Source organism: Myxine glutinosa, chromosome 2, assembly GCF_964187855.1.
Source record: "Myxine glutinosa chromosome 2, kmMyxGlut1.1, whole genome shotgun sequence".
NCBI lineage: Eukaryota > Metazoa > Chordata > Myxini > Myxiniformes > Myxinidae > Myxine > Myxine glutinosa.
The window spans coordinates 106,823,050-106,846,817 of NC_136262.1; the positions used below are offsets into that span (position 1 = coordinate 106,823,050).

Genomic DNA, 23,768 nt, shown 5'->3' on the forward strand with positions numbered 1-23,768 from the left:
ACCTTGCGCCAGTGTTCGGAGCAGGTCGGTTGCCTCTTCCTTTTCATCGCCATGGGAATCTTCATCTTCTCCGCTCTGGTGTACGCGGCGGAGCACGAGAGACCTGCGACAAAGTTTTCGAGTATCCCCGCCTGTTGGTGGTGGGCCACCGTACGTTTAACATGACAAACTCATGACATTACCTGCAGCACAATCTAACCGCCATGTTCACCTTTCACAGTGAGAGGGTTCCCAGCTGAAACAACACCGTTGGTCCAACGTTGTGCCACCCTCCCTTCAAAGGTCGGCCCCCATATAGTCGCCTGGGACTTAACTTGGTCGGGGCGATGTTGGCTCGGTTATAGTTTTCGACGTTGGTCCAACGAAAGTGCTGACGTTGCTCCAACGTTGGGCCAACGGTGTTGTGTTAGCTGGGGTTAATTCTACAGCAAGGAAGCACAACTCAGCATAAGTTGGCATGTATTGAGCTGCAGATTGTTCAATGTACAAGCAATATTCAATGTGAATATCAACTCGGCAACCTACATTATAACGGTTGTGGTTTGAATCCGGTGGTGTTCATCGGCAACACCTGCTGAAGTAGTAGCTTGCTCTACTCTTCTACCTTCAAGCTGTGGTCTCTGGCCTAACTGGGTTGGTAAAGTAATGTAGTTACTGGTGGAGTAGCTCACTGGATTGGAAACTTGCTTAGTGATGGGAAGCAAAGAGTGGCTGTGAATGGATGTCCGACTGGTAGGATATGTAAAGAGTGTGGGGTACCTCATGGATCCGTTATAGCATCATTATTGTTCATAATCTACTCAGTGATTTGCACAGTGGAGTTGAGTCGGCTTTCCAAATTTTCAGAGGTTCAGGCACGTCTTGGACCCGGCGCTATCAGCGCATCCAGGACACGGGGCTATCGGGCGCGTCTAGGACCCGGGGCTATTGGGCGCATCTCGGACCCGGGGCTATCGGGCGCGTCTCGGACCCGGGGCTATCGGGCGCATCTCGGACCCGGGACTATGGGGCGCGTCTCGGACCCGGGGCTATCGGGCGCGTCTCGGACCCGGGGCTATCGGGCGCGTCTCGGACCCGGGGCTATCGGGCGCGTCTCGGACCCGGGGCTATCGGGCGCGTCTCGGACCCGGGGCTATCGGGCGCATGTCGGACCCGGGGCTATCGGGCACGTGTCGGACCCGGGGCTATCGGGCGCGTGTCGGACCCGGGGCTATCGGGCGCGTCTCGGACCCGGGGCTATCGGGCGCGTCTCGGACCCGGGGCTATCGGGCGCGTCTCGGACCCGGGGATATCGGGCGCGTGTCGGACCCGGGGCTATCGGGCGCGTGTCGGACACGGGGCTATCGGGCGCGTCTCGGACCCAGGGCTATCGGGCGCATCTCGGACCCGGGACTATGGGGCGCGTCTCTGACCCGGGGCTATCGGGCGCGTCTCGGACCCGGGGCTATCGGGCGCGTCTCGGACCCGGGGCTATCGGGCGCGTCTCGGACCCGGGGCTATCGGGCGCGTCTCGGACCCGGGGCTATCGGGCGCGTGTCGGACCCGGGGCTATCGGGCGCGTGTCGGACCCGGGGCTATCGGGCGTGTGTCGGACACGGGGCTATCGGGCGCGTGTCGGACCCGGGGCTATCGGGCGCGTCTTGGACCCGGGAAATACATGGCACCGCAAGTCGTCAATTTTTTTAAAAAAAATTGGGGGTGAAATTTATTGTCCCCTTTATCCTCCTGATTTTCTTCTGCTTTTTCTGCTTTCCTGCAGTTATTCTGCATTGTTATTCTTAGTTTGCCGTTATGCTGATTAACTCAAACGAAAGTTATTCATTTTCTGCATTGAATGCTGCAGTTATTCTGCATTGTTTGAAACGATTTTCTCTCTTCACCTCTCCATGAAATCTTCCATCCTTTTCTTTGACCTTTTCTCTCCAGGTCAGCATCTCCCAAGTGGGTTATGGTGACATGTGCCCAGATAGTGTCCTGGGCCAGTTGGTTTGTGTTGCCTGCGTCTCCCTGGGTATTATCCTGAACAGCCTGCCAATATCAATCCTGTACAACAAGTTTTCCGACTACTACAGCAAGCTCAAAGAGCACGCTCTTACAGCTCGCCTGCGCCAGCGCCAGGGCGGGATCAAGTTTGGCATCCAAGCTCAACGGAGGTTTTCCAACTGTCTCTGCGCGCAACTGAGTGTAATTCGAGGAACACCCTCACCAGGCAGGCAGTCACCTGCCAACGACTAAGAATTCCGTACTTATCTCATCCCCTCGGTCATTTCAGCTGTTCCTGAAAACCGCAGAGATTCCATCAGAACATTGCTCATGGTATCACCACTCTCATTGTAAATGACTAACACGCCACTGCCACTAATACAAGCCTCACTTTTGTATTTCTAATGAATTGCCCTTATAACCTCAGGATAAAGTCAAAACTACTGTACAGTGGGAATTCTGACTCCCAGCCGCTTGCTTGGTACGTACTCCTTCGTTACCTGTATGTACATTTGCCTTAGGAGGGCATGTGAGTTATTTTATTAAAATGTGGTATATTTGTTAAACATATGATGTGTCAGAAGAGCCACTTGGTTCTACCTTGTCCCTCAATACCTGAGTGTGTGCAATTTTGATTCATGTTGCGGGTTGTGACATCATCTATCAGGAGGCTTACACATGGCGTAGCGCTCTATTCCCACAACAGAAGTTTTGCCCTCTAATTTTTATTTTCTGAGCATGTTGTCTGCATTTTAACCCTCCTCTCTCTCTCTCTCTCTCTCCCTCAAAATGCCCCAATCCCTGATGAACATCAACTGCAAACAAGAGGCCTCGACGTGGTGAATAGATAAGTCAAGAGAAGCATTTTTGACTTGTGCCATTGAATACTAACGGTGCTTTGATGTAACTGTTCTGCATGGTTTTACATTTGTCCTTTGAAGAAGAAAAAATTGTTCACATTTGTCCTTTAAAGGAGAGAAAAAAAAGGCCATATGTTCATCATGTGCACAAAATGGCGGAATTTAATCCCCAACCCTGGTGTGTCACAAAAATGCCCTCTCCCTTCCACTTCCCTGACTGTATGCCACAATGCCACATGTCCTTCCCTTTCCCAGTTTTGGTTTTCACATGATGAACTTTGTCTTCTTTCATTATTGACTACAAGTACCCTGTTCGGTTGGCAATGGCATGTCTGCGCCCTTCATCAACAAGTATTCTTTCTGTCCTATTATATATGGTAGGCCTGCCTGTCTTTCTCTGTACCAATATTAACATTTTTGTTTGTTTTTCTCATACCTGTCTGACTGTCGTTTGTGCTCTGATCATCTGATCATCTCCAATTGCTCTGATCATTGCATCTTGTACATATCACAAGTTGGGACATTAGGCATGGGATTAGTTGCTAAGATGATTTGAGTTTAAGGACTAACAAGAGGGCCAGCAACAGATCGTGCAGCCTCGAAAGAAGCCATCATGTGAATCGCTGCTTATCATGTTCGCATAACCACACATAAACATCAGTGCATATTCTGAACATGAAAATGAGGACCAAATGTAATTTCAGAAGTAAAATCGTATTCTAAAACATTTTGTCTGTCCTGCATGACGAGCTTTGGGGTTCCCATCTTGAAATAGACTCATCAGGTACAATTTCTTCTGGTCATGTTATTGCAGGAACATCGCCTTTTGACCTGTGATTTCAACCCAATAATGAACGCTCACCCTGATGACAGTGAAGCAGAGTATCAATAAGAGCACAGTCCTTTAGGGGAATGCTACGTTGAGCATCCTGGCTGCTGGCGTTGGATGGTGGATGTTAAAGCTCCCACATCTGAAAAGAGTGGTTGCGTGCCACTCCCCTCGCCAAGTACCTGGCCGGAATACTGCTGGGAAAATGGACTGCTTAATTTCCCCCACTTGTGTGGTTTTTCTAAGGTGACTGGAAATACCCACCACTCCCACCAGGCGGCGCTATACGATACACATTTACAGAGAGAGAATTGGCGTCCCACCATCCTGAGCGATGATTTAAATTTTTACGGCGTAGCCCATAGGGCAAAGCCGTCTAGAACAGTGTTTTTCTGTATGGATGTATGTATGTATGTATGTATGTTTGTATGTATGTATGTATGTATGTATGTATGTATGTCCCCTCAAACATATACCAATCAGAGCTGAGGATCTAGTCACATGACAGGGTGATGTGATTACGTCTGATGTCATTACGGCGATACAGCGGCTGACTCTCCACACACCGCCATTTTGATTACATATTCGTTCAGGCCGAACATATCGTCGAACATGTCATACATCACAATCGGCATGCTCTACCTTTACGTTTTTCATTCAGTGTGAAACACAAACACACCGATTGTTAAAATGACCATCAAATATGGAAAGCATCGGTGTTACGGCTCTTCCAACAAAACAATAGGGTACGGTATGTATAGGCCTTAGGCGTTATGCCTAACCTTCGGACCGCTTCTGAAAAATTAAGCCCAGGTTTCTTAATACAGTAGTGTATCGTTTCAGTAGTATAATTTTCGTAATAATAATAATAATAATATAGTAAATATAACCATAACACTTTAATCCCAATGTCGTGAATGGAAGGTTGATGGATTGAAGCGGTTCATGATCAATGATGATCGGTGTTCGGCACTAATAACCGAGGAAGTAAGGAATTGGCCTCGGTTTTTTGATAGTAGTATCATTTTCGAAATAATGATAACGTAACATTAATATTGTTGTGGTTTTGAGTCTGTCAAGTGAGTTTAATAAAGGTTAAAGGTTGTCCCCCATAGTTAGTCACACAAGCAACATGTAGCCTCGCGATAGTATAGTTATGTCTTAGTATTTGTGAGCTTAGTTCCCTTCCAGTGTTAATTCTGCGTTGAGTAGGAGCCAGGAGAATAGGCCCTACTTGCCACCGATTTCCCAGCCACCCTAGCCTCAATCCAGTTTGTTAAGCATGGGTTGATAATTGGGCGAGTTAACACGAGGTAGGCCTAGGAAGGATCGGGGTGGAGTCGAGGTGGAGCGGCAGAAGCAATGACGGTAAGCACAAGCCGCCAATCAGAGCTCAGAGGTGGTGGCGGCGGCGTGGCGTCAGAGGGCGTGGTGAGAAGGTTCGGGTGAGTTCCAGAAGGTTCAGGGGGTGTAGCTATAAAACCGGCTGCGCAAAAGCCCTCAAGAGGACTGCTGCCTGAGAGGACTGCTGCCTGATAGGACTTGCATCGGAGGGTTAAAAGGACTGCAGCAAAGAGTGGACCCGCGTTGTGATGAACTTGACGAACTTGCACGAGAACGCGCGCGCTAACCAGCCCGGAGTGTATTGAAGAAGAGAAGTTGGCCGCTACATTTCAGACGCGCAAGTGAACAAGGCTGAGTAACCGCCAGCCGCGCTAAAGTCCGCCCTCTGCCGTTCCGCCCGATCATCTGCTGGTACGAGAGACGCGCTACGAGTCCCTGCCTTCGCCTGCCACCATCTTCGCGGGATGTGCGGGGACCGTGGAGAGCCGGACGGGAAACATCTCTGGATGCGTTGGGGAACACCTGCCCATCTGCAATACCCTGTGTGAGTGTGAGATGGGCCCGTTGTCCCAGGGATAAGTTAAGACTGCTTAAGGATTGCTCTGTGTCTCCTTGAACTGTATATACGTGTGGGAATAATTAAACCCTTGTTCTTTCTTTCTGATTCGATCGTTCCTGTGGTTTCCTCATTGACTAAGCGTGGCACGAATAGGATCGCTCCAATCGGGTTCCAACATCTAAGACTGCTCGGACCACATGTACGCAATCCGCTCGGCGTACTCAAACCACACGTGGTTCATGCGAGGCTTGTTTCCTCGCTCCCAGGGCAGCGCGGGGACTTAGGTACGAGCGAAAAGTAGTCCCGAAACCCTACGCCGCGTGTGTCCGGGAGGGACATAATAAGTCTCGGTTCTGCCAGGCCCAGTAAAGACAAGGGATTAATCCCCCCCTTGATAAGGGGATTAAGGCCGGCGTAGAGAACCGTAACAATATTATAGAAGATCTAATCATCTTACTATAATTCACCAAATGTCCGTCTGTCTGTTCGAAGGCACCGTAAAAACTGCCAAACCGATCGCAAATATATTTTGGGTGGGTAATCCTGGGATCTCCAGGAGTAAAATAGGCTATTTAGTTTCCCCAATTTCACCTTTGGTCTTCAGCATTCTCAGGTTTGGACTCCCGCATAACATTCATGTTCGCATAACGTTCATTGTGATGATGTTCTCATTGTGACGATCTTACTATAATTCACCAAATGTCCGTCTGTCTGTCTGTTTGAAGGTAACGTAAAAACTGCTGAACCGATCGCAAAGATATTTTGGGTGGGTAATCCTGGGACCGCTGGGAGTAAAATAGGCTATTTAGTTTTCCCAATTTCAGCTTTGGTCTCCAGCATTCTCAGGTTTGGACTCCCGCATAACATTCGCGTTTTCATAACGTTCATTGTGACGATGTTCTCATTGTGACGATGTTGTGACGATGTATGTGTTCACGGTAGTGTTTGATGTGACGGTGTGAACGTAATTTCGTAATGTTTTTCGTTTCGTAATCCTTTAATGAACGTTTAATGTTTAATGAACGTTTAATGTTTAATGAATGTTTAATGTCCTTCGATGGACGTGCGCTACACTGGACGGGCCAGCGTGTACCTTGCCCTTCGCCGTCAGGCTCGGGTAAACCACTGAGCCCCATCCGTGATGGGGACTGGGGCTTGAGACAGTGTCCCACGAACGAGGAATTCCCAGTAAGCGCGAGTCATCAGCTCACGTTGATTAAGTCCCTGCCCTTTGTACACACCGCCCGTCGCTACTACTGATCGGGCGGTTTGATGAGATCCTCAGATCAGCCCCTGCACGGGCCGTTCTCGGCTCGTGCCGGTGCACCGAAAAGATGACCGAACTTGACTGTCTAGAGGAAGTAAAAGTCGTAACAAGGTTTCAGTCGGTGAACCTGCAGAAGGATCATTTTCGGGACAACATGAGAGCAAGCGAGACGCGAGATGTACGTGGTATGTGATCGTCCATGTACTGTTTAGCCATGTACTGTTTAGATTTTGATGATTTGCGTGTGATATGATTCAACGGATGTTTATATGAATCGTTTAAAATAGAAGCCTTGAATTTCTGATATGTTACCTTTTCATTTGGGCTTCCCAATTGAAGCCCCGCCCGTAGGGTGGGTACTGTTGCTAGTAACACTAATCCCTTCGTTGTGACTGCAAACGTACTGGACGTTAAAAGATTTCATCTTCTACATATTAAAGTAGCGGCAGTTTTGTGTCCGTTACATCATTACGTTTATGATGGCATTACGACGGCTAACTCCACCGACCGACATTTTAATTTACTAGTACACCCGCTCACTACGGGAGCTGCACGAAGGGTCATTCCTCTTTGGGGTATATAGATTACAGTCTCTCTTTGGTCGGGTCTCAAGAACATTGGGTGTGTGTTCGTGTACCAAGTTTCTTGTGGAGAGATCGCCAAGTGGTTTAAGCATTCGAGCATGCACTCCATTCAAAACTGTTAAGGAACGGTTGGCTTGGCAAGCGCTAGCTAGCTGCTTGGTAAATGTTGCACACTTTCAACCCTTGTGGGGTGCATAGATTACAGTAGATCTTCGCTCAGTTCTGTAAGTAAAACTTACCTCACGGGTGTCTGGATTCCTCCAAATTTCTTTGTTTAATGTAATAGACAGCATTAGCGACTGTTTAAAAAGCTAATCATGTGTGTTTGTAGTTTATAATATTTTACAAGCCCAGCTACGCCGCTGTTAGACTTTTGGTCTTGTTTTAGTTACACCCTAAAACCTGCCTGCACACACCTCGAGTAAAACCACCAACTTTGAACTCATTCCGTCCAGCGGTTCAGGAGTCCACCAAAGTCAAACTTCATGGCATGTTACCATGTTTTAAAGACAAGTGTAACTAGAAAGTGCAAGCAGAGATCGCAAACCACAAAAAAACTAGTCCGGTGTGTTCAGTTCCCAAGTTTCTTGTAGAGCGCTCGCCAGGTTGCTTCAGCACTCAAGCAACCACTCAGTTCAAAAGCGTTGACAATGAACTTGGCTAGCGCCAGCTAGCTGCTTAGTAACTGAACACACCCCAGGACTAGTTTTGTGTGGTGTGTAGTCTGTAGACGATGGCACCACAGCCAACTCCAATTGTGAGAAGGCTGATTGCCTCAATTCTGTGTTTGCTTCCAAATCTTGTGTCCCCTATCCTCCCTCTCGGTACCCACGCTTCTTTGACGTACCCAACTGTTTCTGGACTCTGTCTTTTATATCTGAGAAGGTGGAAAAGGTTATTTGAACCCTCGAGTCTGACGCTTAAACAGGACCGGACAGCATCAGCTCACGTGCCCTCAAAAAATCTTCTTCTGCTTTTTTCACCCTATAATTTGTGTTCGGTCATCTTCCATCTGCTTGGAAATCCGCCAACATCATTACGCTACATAAAGCCAGATCAGATCAGACCTCATCTCAGATCATCAATTTGGTTTTAGACCAGGTCACCAGGTCACTCTGCTTCTACTCAACCAACAATGGATGGAGGCCTTCAATGTCAGACATGAGATCAGGGCCGTCTTTCTGGACATATCTCATGCTTTTGATACAGTCTGGCATCCTTCCTCGCTCTCCAAACTCTCTACCTATGGAATCCAAGGCCATCTCCACACTTGGCTTACCGACTTTCTCCTCTCTTGTAGCCAACATGTTGCCCAACGGAATCCTTTCATCTCCTCTCTCTTTGTCAAGGCCGGAATGCCTCAAGGCCCATTCGTATTCCTAGTTTTCATCAATGATCTCTCTGACTCTGGAAAATCCACTTTTTCTATTTGATAATGACCTCAGCCTCTGCTGAGAGATCCATCATCCTTCAGACAGACAGGTAGCAGCCTCTTCCCTCTCATCAGGCCTAGAAAAAAAATCACAAGGTGGTCAAACATTTGGAATATGTCTTTCAATCCTGACAAACCCCACACTCACACTATCTCTCTTGAGATCTTAGGGTCCTGAGTTTGAGTCCCTGTCGTGCTGTATAATTACACCAGGTGGGTTGACTCAGCCTGTCATCATTCGGAGATCGGCAAAATGAGTACCAGCTTACTGGTAATGGAGGGCATTGCATCAGCGGCACAGGCACATCCACAGAAGCAAATGATGCAGCCAAACTGCCACAGGCTGCACATGAACCACCACCACTATCTCTCTCTGAAAAGACCACCTCGCAAACCCTCCTATCTACTTTCTTAACAATCCTCTGGAGGAGGTTCAGTCATTCAAACTCCTGGGTTTCACCATCAGCCATGATCTTCATTGGCCAAACCACATTTCAAAGTTGGCCTCCAAGTCGTGCAAAGTCCTTCCTTGGCACACCTCACCTTCTATCCACCTACAAGGACTTCATCCGCAGCTTGATGGAGTACTGCTCTCCCCTCTGGGATAGCTCCCCTGCCTCACATCTTGCTCAGCTTGACACCGTGGAAAAAAGGTCTTCAAGATTATTGGAATCTTCCATGATGAAGCTGAGTTTATGGGCCTATCACTTCACCCAGTTCCGTGACCTCTGTCCACCTCCTTTTTGGTCTTGCACCCTCTGCTCTTTCTGTGCTTCCTCCCTTAGATTTCTGCAGGGCACACAAAGTCCACCATCAATCCCATTCTGGTGAAACTCCCAAATCCATAATCTCTGCTCACCTCCTCATTTGCTACTCTGATGGCTTATGGAATCAATTTCCACATCCTCTTCAATCTCATTCTACGCTCCAGGTGTTCAAGACAGTTGTTTATCACCATCTCAGATCATCCCCATTCAAAACCAGGACGTTACCCAAGCCCACTCCTTTCCAAATATCCATTTTTCCCCCTCCTGAGTGTTTCCTTCTGTATGCATCATGTCCACACCATGCATCCTCCTCTACCCCTCATTCCTTCCCACACCCATTGTTTGTCCAAGTCTCCCTCTATTTTGTCTTTCAACCCTGCTGTGAGTGTCCCCCAGAGATCCCCCTCTCGACTGTTACGTCCTGATCGTCTCAGAGTACTCACTCTTCCACGAGCCTTGACCTTGTATACAAAAAAGATCACGTGTAATACTATCAACAGGTAGCATTTGTGGTCTACCTTTGGGGTCCACCTTTGTGGTCTACATGAATATGTGCAGAAACAGGTGTACAGAACTGTTACAACAGGTGTACAGAAAGACAAACGGATCCAAGTACAATCCCCTGTTGTGTGGCAAGGGTAATAAAGTACAACGTTGTGTACAGTTCAGGAGGGGTTGGACAAGATGTTGGAGTAGTGAGGCTGCAGTTAAGGAAGGGTGGACAAGATCATGGAGTAGTGAGGCTGCAGTCAAGGAAGGGTGGACAATATGGTGGAGTAGTGAGGCTCCAGTCGAGGAAGGGTGGACAATATGGTGGAGTAGTGAGGCTCCAGTCGAGGGAGGATGTAGTAGTGAGGGTACATTCGAGGAGGGGTGGAGTAGTGAGTGAGGGTATAGTCGAGGAGGGGTGGACAAGATGGTGTAGTTGTGAGGGTACAGTCGAGGAGGAGTGGAGTAGTGAGTGAGGGTACAGTCGAGGAGGAGTGGAGTAGTGAGGGTGTAGTCGAGGAGGGGTTGAATAGTGAGGATACAGTCGAAGAGGGGTGGAGTAGTGAGTGGGTATAGTCGAGGAGGAGTGGAGTAGTAAGTGAGGGTACAGTCGAGGAGGGGTGGAGTAGTAAGTGAGGGTACAGTCGAGGAGGAGTGGAGTAGGAAGTGAGGATACAGTCGAGGAGGAGTGGAGTAGTGAGGGTGTAGTCGAGGAGGAGTTGAGTCATGAGGATACAGTCGAAGAGGGGTGGAGTAGTGAGTGAGAGTGTAGTCGAGGAGGAGTGGAGTAGTAAGTGAGGGTACAGTCGAGGAGGGGTGGAGTAGTGAGGGTGTAGTCGAGGAGGGGTTGAGTAGTGAGGATACAGTCGAAGAGGGGTGGAGTAGTGAGTGAGAGTGTAGTCGAGGAGGAGTGGAGTAGTAAGTGAGGGTACAGTCGAGGAGGGCTGGAGTAGTGAGGGTGTAGTCGAGGAGGGGTTGAGTAGTGAGGATACAGTCGAAGAGGGGTGGAGTAGTGAGGATGCAGGTTCCACATTGTGGGTTTAGTTGCGAATAACAATCTGATTGTGGGTTCAGTAAGGCAGTTACTTATTCCGGGAATCGTTGGAGCGGGTATTACCCTGGGAGCGCTTGTCTGGTTGGAGAGGATCGGGGCGGGTCAGGTTGGTGGTGGAGAGGAGGAGGTGACGTGTTAAGCGGGCGGATTGATGTGGAATTTATCTCGTTGGTGCTATTTTCGCATTTTATCGTGTGTGTGTGTGTGTGTGTGTGCTACTATGTTGGTGTGTGTGCGTGCATGTGTGTGTGTATGTATGTATGTGTGTGTGTGTGTGTGCTACTATGTTGGTGTGTGTGTGTGTGTGTGTGTGTGCTACTATGTTGGCGTGTGTGTGTGTGTGTGTGTGTGTGTGTGTGTGCTACTATGTTGGCGTGTGTGTATGTGTGTGTGTGTGTGTGTTACTATGTTGGCGTGTGTGTATGTGTTACTATGTTGGTGTGTGTGTATGTATGTATGTATGTGCTACTATGTTGGCGTGTGTGTATGTGTGTGTGTGTGTGTGTGTGTGTTACTATGCATGTGTGTGTGTATGTATGTATGCGTGCGTGTGTGTGTGTGTGTGTGTGTGTGTGTGTGTGTGTGTGTGTGTGTGTTACTATGCATGTGTGTGTATGTATGCGTGCGACCGTACGTGTGCATGTGTATGTGTGTGTGTGGTTTCCAAGTTTTGTAAATCGCTCCATAAGTGTCTCAAGCACTCAATTATAACCCGTTGATAAGGAACGGCTGGCTTGGCGAGCTGCTTGGTAACTGAACACACCCTTGACCATGCATGGTACGAGGCACTCGATCGTCACAGCAGCACCACTCGAAGTGCATACTCCCTAAACCAGCCCATGAGGGACTGGAGCAGAATCGGTAGGTATTCTGATATAGAAACGTACACCGACTCCCCCAATTCACCGAGTATCGTGTCGTAGTCCATATTTTAAATGGCCTCCTCCTGGTTGACTCATCGCTCTGCAGTTTGCCAACAACCGCCACTGACTTCCCGTAATCCGTATGGAATCGGAGCCATAAAAGGGTCTATTGTGGTCTTGGCTTTGATCTTGACCCCTTTTAAACAGCTTCACCACTTGTGCTGCGTCCCGTCTGTGTTGGATATGAAAGATCGTCCGGATCTCGTGTTTGAAACCTGGGGGTTTGAATCCAACTGGTGCTGCACACCACGTGACCTCGAAGAGGAGGTATATTTGACGAGGTGAGACTGCACCAAAGTCGCATTAGGGATCGACCTTGCACATGGGGGAGTGAGGCTTCGACACGTGAAACCCCACTGGGTCTTTCGCGAGGAGTAGGGCAGTTATCGCCGGCACGCCGAACAAATGACAAATTCCTGTGAACATCAGTCGAACGTCAGGCCTGTTCAGCCGGTTCGTGAAAGACTTGGGCCGATCTGGAATATAGGAATGGAGCTGACGCACCGGAACACAGTGGCCTGCTGTTTGCGAGATACCGCCGTGACGTCTTTCATCTACAGACAAGACGGCCGGCTTTACGTTCCAATCCCAAGGACGGTGTGCTCCGTCATGCGGCGCCTCCTCCTGGCACTGCACCAGAATAACTATTTATTTATTTTTAGTCGGATCCGGTTCGACAGGTAGAAGAAAACATTCCAGGATACAACAGCTCGGGGGGAGGGGTGGCACAGTACTACCTACCTGCAACACACCTGCTTCTTTTCTCCCTCACGTTTTGTGACGTCCGCATTTACGTCATTGAGCCAAATGACGTCAAACCCGTTGAAATCGAGCCATCTTATACCCAGTTATACCCCACACAGTGCTTGAAGAAACGTGTTTGTACATTTGTCCCTTTATTAATTGGTACAAAAAGGGCAGGATCCTTGAGGTGACGCACACTCGTGTCGAAGCTGCCTGTCCACCCGAGAACACACAAAGCCTGTCATTTACGTATTCACTAAAATAAATTTACTATTCGTTGTAAGAGGAGGAGGAAGAGGAAGAGCTCGACCTTTGACGCTGAAGAAACCTCTTCAGTTATGCTCACGTACACCGGAACCGCTCCTTACTCCTTTTCCCGGATTCTTGACCATAAAAGGTATTTCCGGCGGGGATGCTGACGTCACCGGATGTGAGGATGCGCTCGAGGCGATCACGTGACGCTTTCTAGGCGTGGCTTCGCTAAAGCGCGCGCATTGTCCTCGATGTGCGTGCGTGAACTTGCCTCAGAGTTTGGCACGTCTGGGCGTGACGTCACGGACGGTGCTCTTCAAATTGAAACGCGAGACGCCGGAAGCGCTGCCGTCATGACGTCAGGATCCCCGAAACGACGACGGTTCCCTCATCGTTTAAAGAAACAAATGAATTCATTCCACAATAGTGAGTAAAAGGTTCCAAACGCATTTCCAAGCACAAGCGATCAAGTTTAATTACAAAATGTCAACATCACTGAAAATACAGTATAATACAGTACAGGTTCTGTTTGTGGAGCATAAATAAAGCATATTGTGTTTTGCAGATATAAAGTTTGAAGCGTTTTAAAAAATAACTAAGTACATTCATTCACTTTATCATTTTTTACTCTTCCCAGGGCAAAGTGCCACTGACGTCATGTTATCACAGTATGACGTAACTCTCCACACGCAGAGAGATCGCCAAAAGCGCCGCCGTTCCCACGTTGCTTGGGGTTCGATCCCGGGGTCGACGTGCACGGACGGACGCGTTACCACGGTAACCGCGAGGCTTCACTAGGCCCGGAGGCCGCTCAGAAAGCCTGCACCGTGTGCGCGTTCAGGGCGAGGTGGCAGCCGCGGTCGATGTGCCCGAGTACGCGACGCTTGAGGCGCCCGACGTGCTCCCGCAGGAGCCCCGCCTGGTTCTCCAGGGTGACGTTCTGCGCCTTCAACGAGGCCACCTTGTCCTGCAGGCGAGCGATGCGTTCGAGCTTCCGCCGGCGGCACCTGGTCGCCGCGATGCGGTTCCTGTGTCGTTTTCGTTCCACCTTCATGATCTCTTGCTCCTCGAGGTCGATGGGACCCAGGGAGCCCGGCATCGCTCGGGATTCGGGGACCATCTGCAGCGGTTCCTCCTTGAGCATCCGCGGGGTCGTTCCGTGGGTCGAAACCCGCCCGGGTGACGCGGCCTCGGAGCCGGAGCCACAGAAACCCCCGTAGTGCGGCGGAGGCCCCGCGGGGGGCGCGCCGTACAACGCCCCGACCTCGGACACGAAGGGCCCGGGGGGCGGCGGGATCGGCGCGTAGTGAGGACCGCTTTCGTGTCGCTGAAGTTCTTCCTGGAGAGTCCGCGCGAAGAACGCCACCGAGTCCGTGTCGGAGGCGAAGGCTCCGCAAAGCAGGGCGGACAGGGGCTCCGGGCCGGGGAGGAGGCGCTCTAAGTCGAGAGGGTCGAGTCGTGGTGGCGCCGCGTTCCCTCCGGGCGGCGCTCCCTCTGAACCGGTGAACAGGAGCGGGAATTCCGAGGGTCGGAGGGTCTTGGTCGGGGGCAGCGAGGCCGGCCCGGGGCTGAACGAGGGACCCAGCGAGTCGTCGTGGTAGAAAGGCGCCTCCATCGGGCTGCGGGTAGAGCAAAGTGAGGAACTCGACGTCCGGAGACAAGAAGGGGTGTGAGGGAGGAGTGGAGGAAGAGGGAGGGACTTGAGGGCGCGGAGCGGCCCCAGACCGAACCGGCCCGAGGAGAGGAGGAGTCTGAGAGGACGGAGAAGAAGAGAGACAACAAGACGAGCAAGGAGGAAGAAGAGGAGACTTTAAAGTTGATTCATCGCGAACGTCGGACAAACAGCACGAGCTCTTGCCAGACAGTACCTCGACGGACAGTTAGACAACGGACAAACAGCACGTGCTCTTGCCAGACTACCTCGACGGACAGTTAGACAACGGACAAACAGCACGAGCTCTTGCCAGACTACCTCGACGGACAGTTAGACAACGGACAAACAGCACGTGCTCTTGCCAGACAGTACCTCGACGGACAGTTAGACAACGTACAAACAGCATGTGCTCTTGCCAGACAGTACCTCGACGGACAGTTAGACAACGGACAAACAGCATGTGCTCTTGCCAGACAGTGCCTCGACGGACAGTTAGACAACGGACAAACAGCATGTGCTCATGCCAGATAGTACTTCGACAGACAGTTAGACAACGGACAAACAGCATGTGCTCTTGCCAGACAGTACCTCGACGGACAGTTAGACATCGACAAACAGCATGTGCTCTTGCCAGACAGTACCTCGACGGACAGTTAGACAACGGATAAACAGCACGTGCTCTTGCCAGACAGTACCTCGACGGACAGTTAGACAACGGACAAACAGCATGTGCTCTTGCCAGACAGTACCTCGACGGACAGTTAGACAACGGACAAACAGCATGTGCTCTTGCCAGACAAGTGCCTCGACGGACAGTTAGACAACGGACAAACAGCATGTGCTCATGCCATATAGTACTTCGACAGACAGTTCGACAACGGACAAACAGCATGTGCTCTTGCCAGACAGTACCTCGACGGACAGTTAGACATCGACAAACAGCATGTGCTCTTGCCAGACAGTACCTCGACGGACAGTTAGACAACGGACAAACAGCTTGTGCTTTTATCAGACAGTACCTCGACGGACAGTTAGACATCGGACAAACAGAATGTGCTTTTACCAGACAGTACCTAGACGGACAGTTAGACATCCGACAAAGAGCATGTGCTTTTACCAGACAGTACCTCGACGAACAGTTAGACATCGGACAAACATCACGTGGTCTTGCCAGACAGTACCTCGACAGACAGTTAGCTTTTGCCAGACAGTACCTCGACGGACAGTTAGACAACGGACAAACAGCATGTGCTCTTGCCAGACAGTACCTCGACGGATAGTTAGACAACGGACAAACAGCATGTGCTCTTGCCAGACAGTACCTCGACGGACAGTTAGACATCGGAAGCGTGTGCTTCTGCTTCGACGGACAGTTAGACATCGGACAAACAGCACGTGGTCTTGCCAGACCGTACCTCCATGGGCAGTTAGAAAACGGACATACAGCACGTGGTCTTGCCAAACAATACATCGACGGACAGTTATAAAAAGGACACACAGCACGTGGTCTTGCCAGACAGTGCCTCGACGGACAGTTGGACAACGGACAAACAGCATGTGATCTTGCCAGACAGTACCTCGACGGACAGTTACACATGGGACAAACAGCATGTGCTCTTGCCAGACAGTACCTAGGCGGACAGTTAGACAACGGACAAACAGCACGTGGTCTTGCGAGACAGTACCTCAATGGACAGTTGGACAACGGACAAACTGCAGACTGATTAAGAAATGAGTAGCTTGTATTGATCGATATGGACAGATAAAGGGTTGATATGCTGTCGCCTTTTAACACACAAACAACAACTATTGGGTCGATTAGTTTGTTGTGGTTCGTGTTTTTGTGGTTGCCTGTATAGTTGAGTTGTGGTTGCGGCTCATGTTGCTGATACGAACGCCCTTGGCGACTAATTACATACAAACCTCAACCAAAGGAATTGCCCCTGAAAACTTCCATTTCCCGTAAACCTCTCGTGGGAATTCGCTGACGTCATCACGGCGGGAATACCCGTCCGAGTGTGTATTTAACCTAAATGTGTCTGCGAGTGGAAACAGCTTGACCTTTCGGCTCGTCTGCCTTGTGTTCCATTTTGTGACCCCCAACCCCACCCCGGGTTTTTGACCGTTCGGGTTGAAGCTCACGTTTGTTGTTTTCCCCATGAAATTGTAAACACTTTTCGTTTGTCTCGTCCAAATGTCAGGGAGAAGCTCGAGAGATAAATATTCCCTGATGTTGGCACAGCCGGAGATGAAAAACCGGTTCAGATCCAGACTTGGAATATTTTAATGTCCTTGGAACACCGTCCCAAAAACCACACTTATTCGGTTATCCCTCTTCCCGCGTAACCACACACACACCTCCCTCTCCCGTATAACCACACTCCCAATCTCCCCCATACAATCCCTCCAACCCCGTAACCACATCCACTCTGCCCCTTTCAGCCACGTAATCCCAACCGCACTTTCTTCTTTTTCCACCTGAATTCCATCCACAATCTCCGATCGTCTTTCTTCCTCTAATATTAGAAATATGTAAATATGAAATTGGAAACCGGAAACTGTGATCGATGGAGTGTAAATAGGTAAATTTAGGCAGGAAGCGGCGTGATGAGGTATGAATGGAAGGAGCAAGCGATGTTCGATGGAGTGTGAATGCCGGATTTGAAATACGAAGCTGAATATAATCGATTGAGTGTTAATGCGGGATTTGAAATACGAAGCTGAATATGCTCGATGGAGTGTTAATGTGGGGTAGAACTCACGAAACTGTCTATGTTCGATGGAGTGTAAATGCGGGATTCGAATCACGAAACGGCCTGTGCTTGGTGTACGATGGAGTGTAAATGTGGAATTTGAACCATGAAGCTGTGTTCGATGGATGGAGTGTAAATGCGGGATTTGAATCAGGAAAGCTGTCTCTGCTCGATGGAGTGTGAATGTGTGATTCGAATCACGAAACTTTCTATGCTCGGTGGAGTGCAAATGTGCGATTCGAACCATGAAACTGTCTATGCTCGATGGAGTGCAAATGCGAAATTCGAATCATGAAACGGCCTGTGCTCGATGAGTGCAAATGCGGGATTCGAATCATGAAACGGCCTGTGCTCGATGTACGATGGAGTGTAAATGTGGGATTTCAACCACGAAGCTGTGTTCGATGGATGAAGTGTGAATGCGGGATTTGAATTAGGAAAGCTGTCTATGCTCGATGGAGTGTAAATCTGGGATTTGAATCAGGAAAGCTGTCTATGCTCGATACAGTGTAAATGTGGGATTCGAATCATGAAACGGCCTGTGCTCGATGTACGATGGAGTGTAAATGTGGGATTTGAACCACGAAGCTGTGTCGATGGATGGAGTGTAAATGCGGGATTTGAATCAGGAAAGCTGTCTCTGCTCGATGGAGTGTGAATGTGTGATTCGAATCACGAAACTTTCTATGCTCGATGGAGTGCAAATGTGCGATTCGAACCATGAAACTGTCTATGCTCGATGGAGTGCAAATGCGGGATTCGAATCATGAAACGGCCTGTGCTCGATGGAGTGCAAATGCGGGATTCGAATCATGAAACGGCCTGTGCTCGATGTACGATGGAGTGTAAATGTGGGATTTCAACCACGAATCTGTGTTCGATGGATGAAGTGTGAATGCGGGATTTGAATCAGGAAAGCTGTCTATGCTCGATGGAGTGTAAATGTGGGATTTGAATCAGGAAAGCTGTCTATGCTCGATACAGTGTAAATGTGGGATTCGAATCATGAAACGGCCTGTGCTCGATGTACGATGGAGTGTAAATGTGGGATTTCAACCACGAAGCTGTGTTCGATGGATGAAGTGTGAATGCGGGATTTGAATCAGGAAAGCTGTCTATGCTCGATGGAGTGTAAATGTGGGATTTGAATCAGGAAAGCTGTCTTTGCTCGATAGAGTGTAAATGTGGGATTCGAATCACGAAACTTTCTATGCTTGATGAAGTGTAAATGCGGGATTTGAATCAGGAAAGCTGTCTATGCTCGATGGAGTGTAAATGCGGGATTTGAATCAGGAAAGCTGTCTATGCTCGATAGAGTGTAAATGTGGGATTCGAATCACGAAACTTTCTATGCTTGATGAAGTGTAAATGCGGGATTTGAATCAGGAAAGCTGTCTATGCTCGATGGAGTGTAAATGCGGGATTTGAATCAGGAAAGCTGTCTATGCTCGATAGAGTGTAAATGTGGGATTCGAATCACGAAACGTTCTATGCTTGATGAAGTGTAAATGCGGGATTTGAATCAGGAAAGCTGTCGATGCTCAATGGAGTGTAATTGCGGGATTTGAATCAGTAAAGCAGTCTGTGCTCGATGGAGTGTAAATGTGGGATTCGAATCACGAAACTTCACGAAACACGAAATCACGAAAATTCGAATCACGAATCACGAAACGGGATTCGAATCATGAAACGGCCTGTGCTCGATGGAGTGCAAATGCGGGATTCGAATCATGAAACGGCCTGTGCTCGGTGTACGATGGAGTGTAAATGTGGGATTTCAACCATGAAGCTGTGTCGATGGATGAAGTGTAAATTCGGGATTTGAATCAGGAAAGCTGTCTATGCTCGATGGAGTGTAAATGTGGGATTTGAATCAGGAAAGCTGTCTATGCTCGATAGAGTGTAAATGTGGGATTCGAATCACGAAACGTTCTATGCTTGATGAAGTGTAAATGCGGGATTTGAATCAGGAAAGCTGTCGATGCTCAATGGAGTGTAATTGCGGGATTTGAATCAGTAAAGCAGTCTGTGCTCGATGGAGTGTAAATGTGGGATTTGAATCAGGAAAGCTGTTTATGCTCGATGGAGTGCAAATGTGCGATTCGAATCACAAAACTGTCTATGCTCGATGGAGTACAAATGCGGGATTCGAATCATGAAACGGCCTGTGCTCGATGGAGTGCAAATGCGGGATTCGAATCATGAAACAGCCTGTGCTCGATGTACGATGGAGTGTAAATGTGGGATTTCAACCACGAAGCTGTGTTCGATGGATGAAGTGTGCATGCGGGATTTGAATCAGAAAAGCTCTCTATGCTCGATGGAGTGTAAATGTGGGATTTGAATCACGAAAGCTGTCAATGCTCGATAGAGTGTAAATGTGGGATTTGAATCACGAAACTTTCCATGCTTGATGAAGTGTAAATGCGGGATTTGAATCAGGAAAGCTGTCTATGCTCGATAGAGTGTAAATGTGGGATTCGAATCACGAAACTTTCTATGCTCGATGGAGTGTAAATGCGGGATTCGAATCATGAAACGGCCTGTGCTCGATGTACGATGGAGTGTAAATGTGGGATTTGAACCACGAAGCTGTGTCGATGGATGGAGTGTAAATGCGGGATTTGAATCAGGAAAGCTGTCTCTGCTCGATGGAGTGTGAATGTGTGATTCGAATCACGAAACTTTCTATGCTCGATGGAGTGCAAATGTGCGATTCGAACCATGAAACTGTCTATGCTCGATGGAGTGCAAATGCGGGATTCGAATCATGAAACGGCCTGTGCTCGATGGAGTGCAAATGCGGGATTCGAATCATGAAACGGCCTGTGCTCGATGTACGATGGAGTGTAAATGTGGGATTTCAACCACGAATCTGTGTTCGATGGATGAAGTGTGAATGCGGGATTTGAATCAGGAAAGCTGTCTATGCTCGATGGAGTGTAAATGTGGGATTTGAATCAGGAAAGCTGTCTATGCTCGATACAGTGTAAATGTGGGATTCGAATCATGAAACGGCCTGTGCTCGATGTACGATGGAGTGTAAATGTTGGATTTCAACCACGAAGCTGTGTTCGATGGATGAAGTGTGAATGCGGGATTTGAATCAGGAAAGCTGTCTATGCTCGATGGAGTGTAAATGTGGGATTTGAATCAGGAAAGCTGTCTTTGCTCGATAGAGTGTAAATGTGGGATTCGAATCACGAAACTTTCTATGCTTGATGAAGTGTAAATGCGGGATTTGAATCAGGAAAGCTGTCTATGCTCGATGGAGTGTAAATGCGGGATTTGAATCAGGAAAGCTGTCTATGCTCGATAGAGTGTAAATGTGGGATTCGAATCACGAAACTTTCTATGCTTGATGAAGTGTAAATGCGGGATTTGAATCAGGAAAGCTGTCTATGCTCGATGGAGTGTAAATGCGGGATTTGAATCAGGAAAGCTGTCTATGCTCGATAGAGTGTAAATGTGGGATTCGAATCACGAAACGTTCTATGCTTGATGAAGTGTAAATGCGGGATTTGAATCAGGAAAGCTGTCGATGCTCAATGGAGTGTAATTGCGGGATTTGAATCAGTAAAGCAGTCTGTGCTCGATGGAGTGTAAATGTGGGATTCGAATCACGAAACTTCACGAAACACGAAATCACGAAAATTCGAATCACGAATCACGAAACGGGATTCGAATCATGAAACGGCCTGTGCTCGATGGAGTGCAAATGCGGGATTCGAATCATGAAACGGCCTGTGCTCGATGTACGATGGAGTGTAAATGTGGGATTTCAACCACGAAGCTGTGTTCGATGGATGAAGTGTGAATGCGGGATTTGAATCAGGAAAGCTGTCTATGCTCGATGGAGTGTAAATGTGGGATTTGAATCAGGAAAGCTGTCTATGCTCGATAGAGTGTAAATGTGGGATTCGAATCATGAAACGGCCTGTGCTCGATGTACGATGGAGTGTAAATGTGGGATTTGAACCATGAAGCTGTGTCGATGGATGAAGTGTAAATTCGGGATTTGAATCAGGAAAGCTGTCTATGCTCGATGGAGTGTAAATGTGGGATTTGAATCAGGAAAGCTGTCTATGCTCGATAGAGTGTAAATGTGGGATTCGAATCACGAAACGTTCTATGCTTGATGAAGTGTAAATGCGGGATTTGAATCAGGAAAGCTGTCGATGCTCAATGGAGTGTAATTGCGGGATTTGAATCAGTAAAGCAGTCTGTGCTCGATGGAGTGTAAATGTGGGATTTGAATCAGGAAAGCTGTTTATGCTCGATGGAGTGCAAATGTGCGATTCGAATCACAAAACTGTCTATGCTCGATGGAGTACAAATGCGGGATTCGAATCATGAAACGGCCTGTGCTCGATGGAGTGCAAATGCGGGATTCGAATCATGAAACAGCCTGTGCTCGATGTACGATGGAGTGTAAATGTGGGATTTCAACCACGAAGCTGTGTTCGATGGATGAAGTGTGCATGCGGGATTTGAATCAGAAAAGCTCTCTATGCTCGATGGAGTGTAAATGTGGGATTTGAATCACGAAAGCTGTCAATGCTCGATAGAGTGTAAATGTGGGATTTGAATCACGAAACTTTCCATGCTTGATGAAGTGTAAATGCGGGATTTGAATCAGGAAAGCTGTCTATGCTCGATAGAGTGTAAATGTGGGATTCGAATCACGAAACTTTCTATGCTCGATGGAGTGTAAATGCGGGATTCGAATCATGAAACGGCCTGTGCTCGATGTACGATGGAGTGTAAATGTGGGATTTGAACCACGAAGCTGTGTTCGATGGATGAAGTGTAAATGCGGGATTTGAATCAGGAAAGCTGTCTCTGCTCGATGGAGTGTAAATGTGGGATTTGAATCAGGAAAGCTGTCTATGCTCGATGGAGTGTAAATGTGGGATTCGAATCACGAAACTTTCTATGCTTGATGAAGTGCAAACGTGCCATTCGAATCACAAAACTGTCTATGCTTGATGGAGTGTAAATGCGGGATTAGAATCACGAAATGGCCTGTGCTTGATGTACGATGGAGTGTAAATGTGGAATTTGAACCACGAACCTGTGTTCGATGGATGGAGTGTAAATGCGGGATTTGAATCAGGAAAGCTGTCTGCTCGATGGAGTGTGAATGTGTGATTCAAATCACGAAACTTTCTATGCTCGATGGAGTGTAAATGTGGGATTTCAACCACAAAGCTGTGTTCAATGGATGAAGTGTAAATGCGGGATTTGAATCAGGAAAGCTGTCTATGCTCGATTGAGTGTAAATGTGGGATTTGAATCAGGAAAGCTGTCTATGCTCGATAGAGTGTAAATGTGGGATTCGAATCACGAAACTTTCTATGCTTGATGAAGTGTAAATGCGGGATTTGAATCAGGAAAGCTGTGTTTGATGCGTGGAGTGTAATTGCGGGATTCGAATCACGAAACTTTCTATGCTTGATGAAGTGTAAATGCGGGATTTGAATCAGGAAAGCTGTCTATGCTCGATAGAGTGTAAATGTGGGATTCGAATCACGAAACTTTCTATGCTCGATGGAGTGTAAATGCGGGATTCGAATCATGAAACGGCCTGTGCTCGATGTACGATGGAGTGTAAATGTGGGATTTGAACCACGAAGCTGTGTTCGATGGATGAAGTGTAAATGCGGGATTTGAATCAGGAAAGCTGTCTCTGCTCGATGGAGTGTAAATGTGGGATTTGAATCAGGAAAGCTGTCTATGCTCGATGGAGTGTAAATGTGGGATTCGAATCACGAAATTGTCTACGCTTGATGAAGTGCAAACGTGCCATTCGAATCACCAAACTGTCTATGCTTGATGGAGTGTAAATGCGGGATTCGAATCACGAACCTGTGTTCGATGGATGGAGTGTAAATGCGGGATTTGAATCAGGAAAGCTGTCTGCTCGATGGAGTGTGAATGTGTGATTCAAATCACGAAACTTTCTATGCTCGATGGAGTGTAAATGTGGGATTTCAACCACAAAGCTGTGTTCGATGGATGAAGTGTAAATGCGGGATTTGAATCAGGAAAGCTGTCTATGCTCGATTGAGTGTAAATGTGGGATTTGAATCAGGAAAGCTGTCTATGCTCGATGGAGTGTAAATGTGGGATTCGAATCAGGAAAGCTGTCTATGCTCGATGGAGTGTGAATGTGTGATTCGAATCACGAAACTTTCTATGCTCGATGCAGTGCAAATGTGTGATTCGAATCACAAAACGGTCTATGCTCGATGGAGTGTAAATGCGGGATTCG

The 23,768-nt window shown here is 48.2% G+C and overlaps 1 protein-coding gene across 1 annotated transcript in view; it reads left to right on the forward strand.

Annotated features, from left to right (window-relative positions):
- The window catches only part of LOC137422317 (potassium voltage-gated channel subfamily V member 2), a 6,836-nt gene extending 3,275 nt beyond the window's left edge, over positions 1-3,561 (forward strand). The window contains exons 3-4 of the mRNA XM_078772620.1: positions 1-150; positions 1,927-3,561. The exon at positions 1-150 is cut by the window's left edge and continues 1,296 nt beyond it. Of these exons, the coding sequence (XP_078628746.1) occupies positions 1-150; positions 1,927-2,235 (459 nt within the window). The 3' untranslated portion in view covers positions 2,236-3,561. The remainder of the gene's footprint in view (positions 151-1,926) is intronic.
- The last annotated feature ends 20,207 nt before the right edge of the window (positions 3,562-23,768 follow it).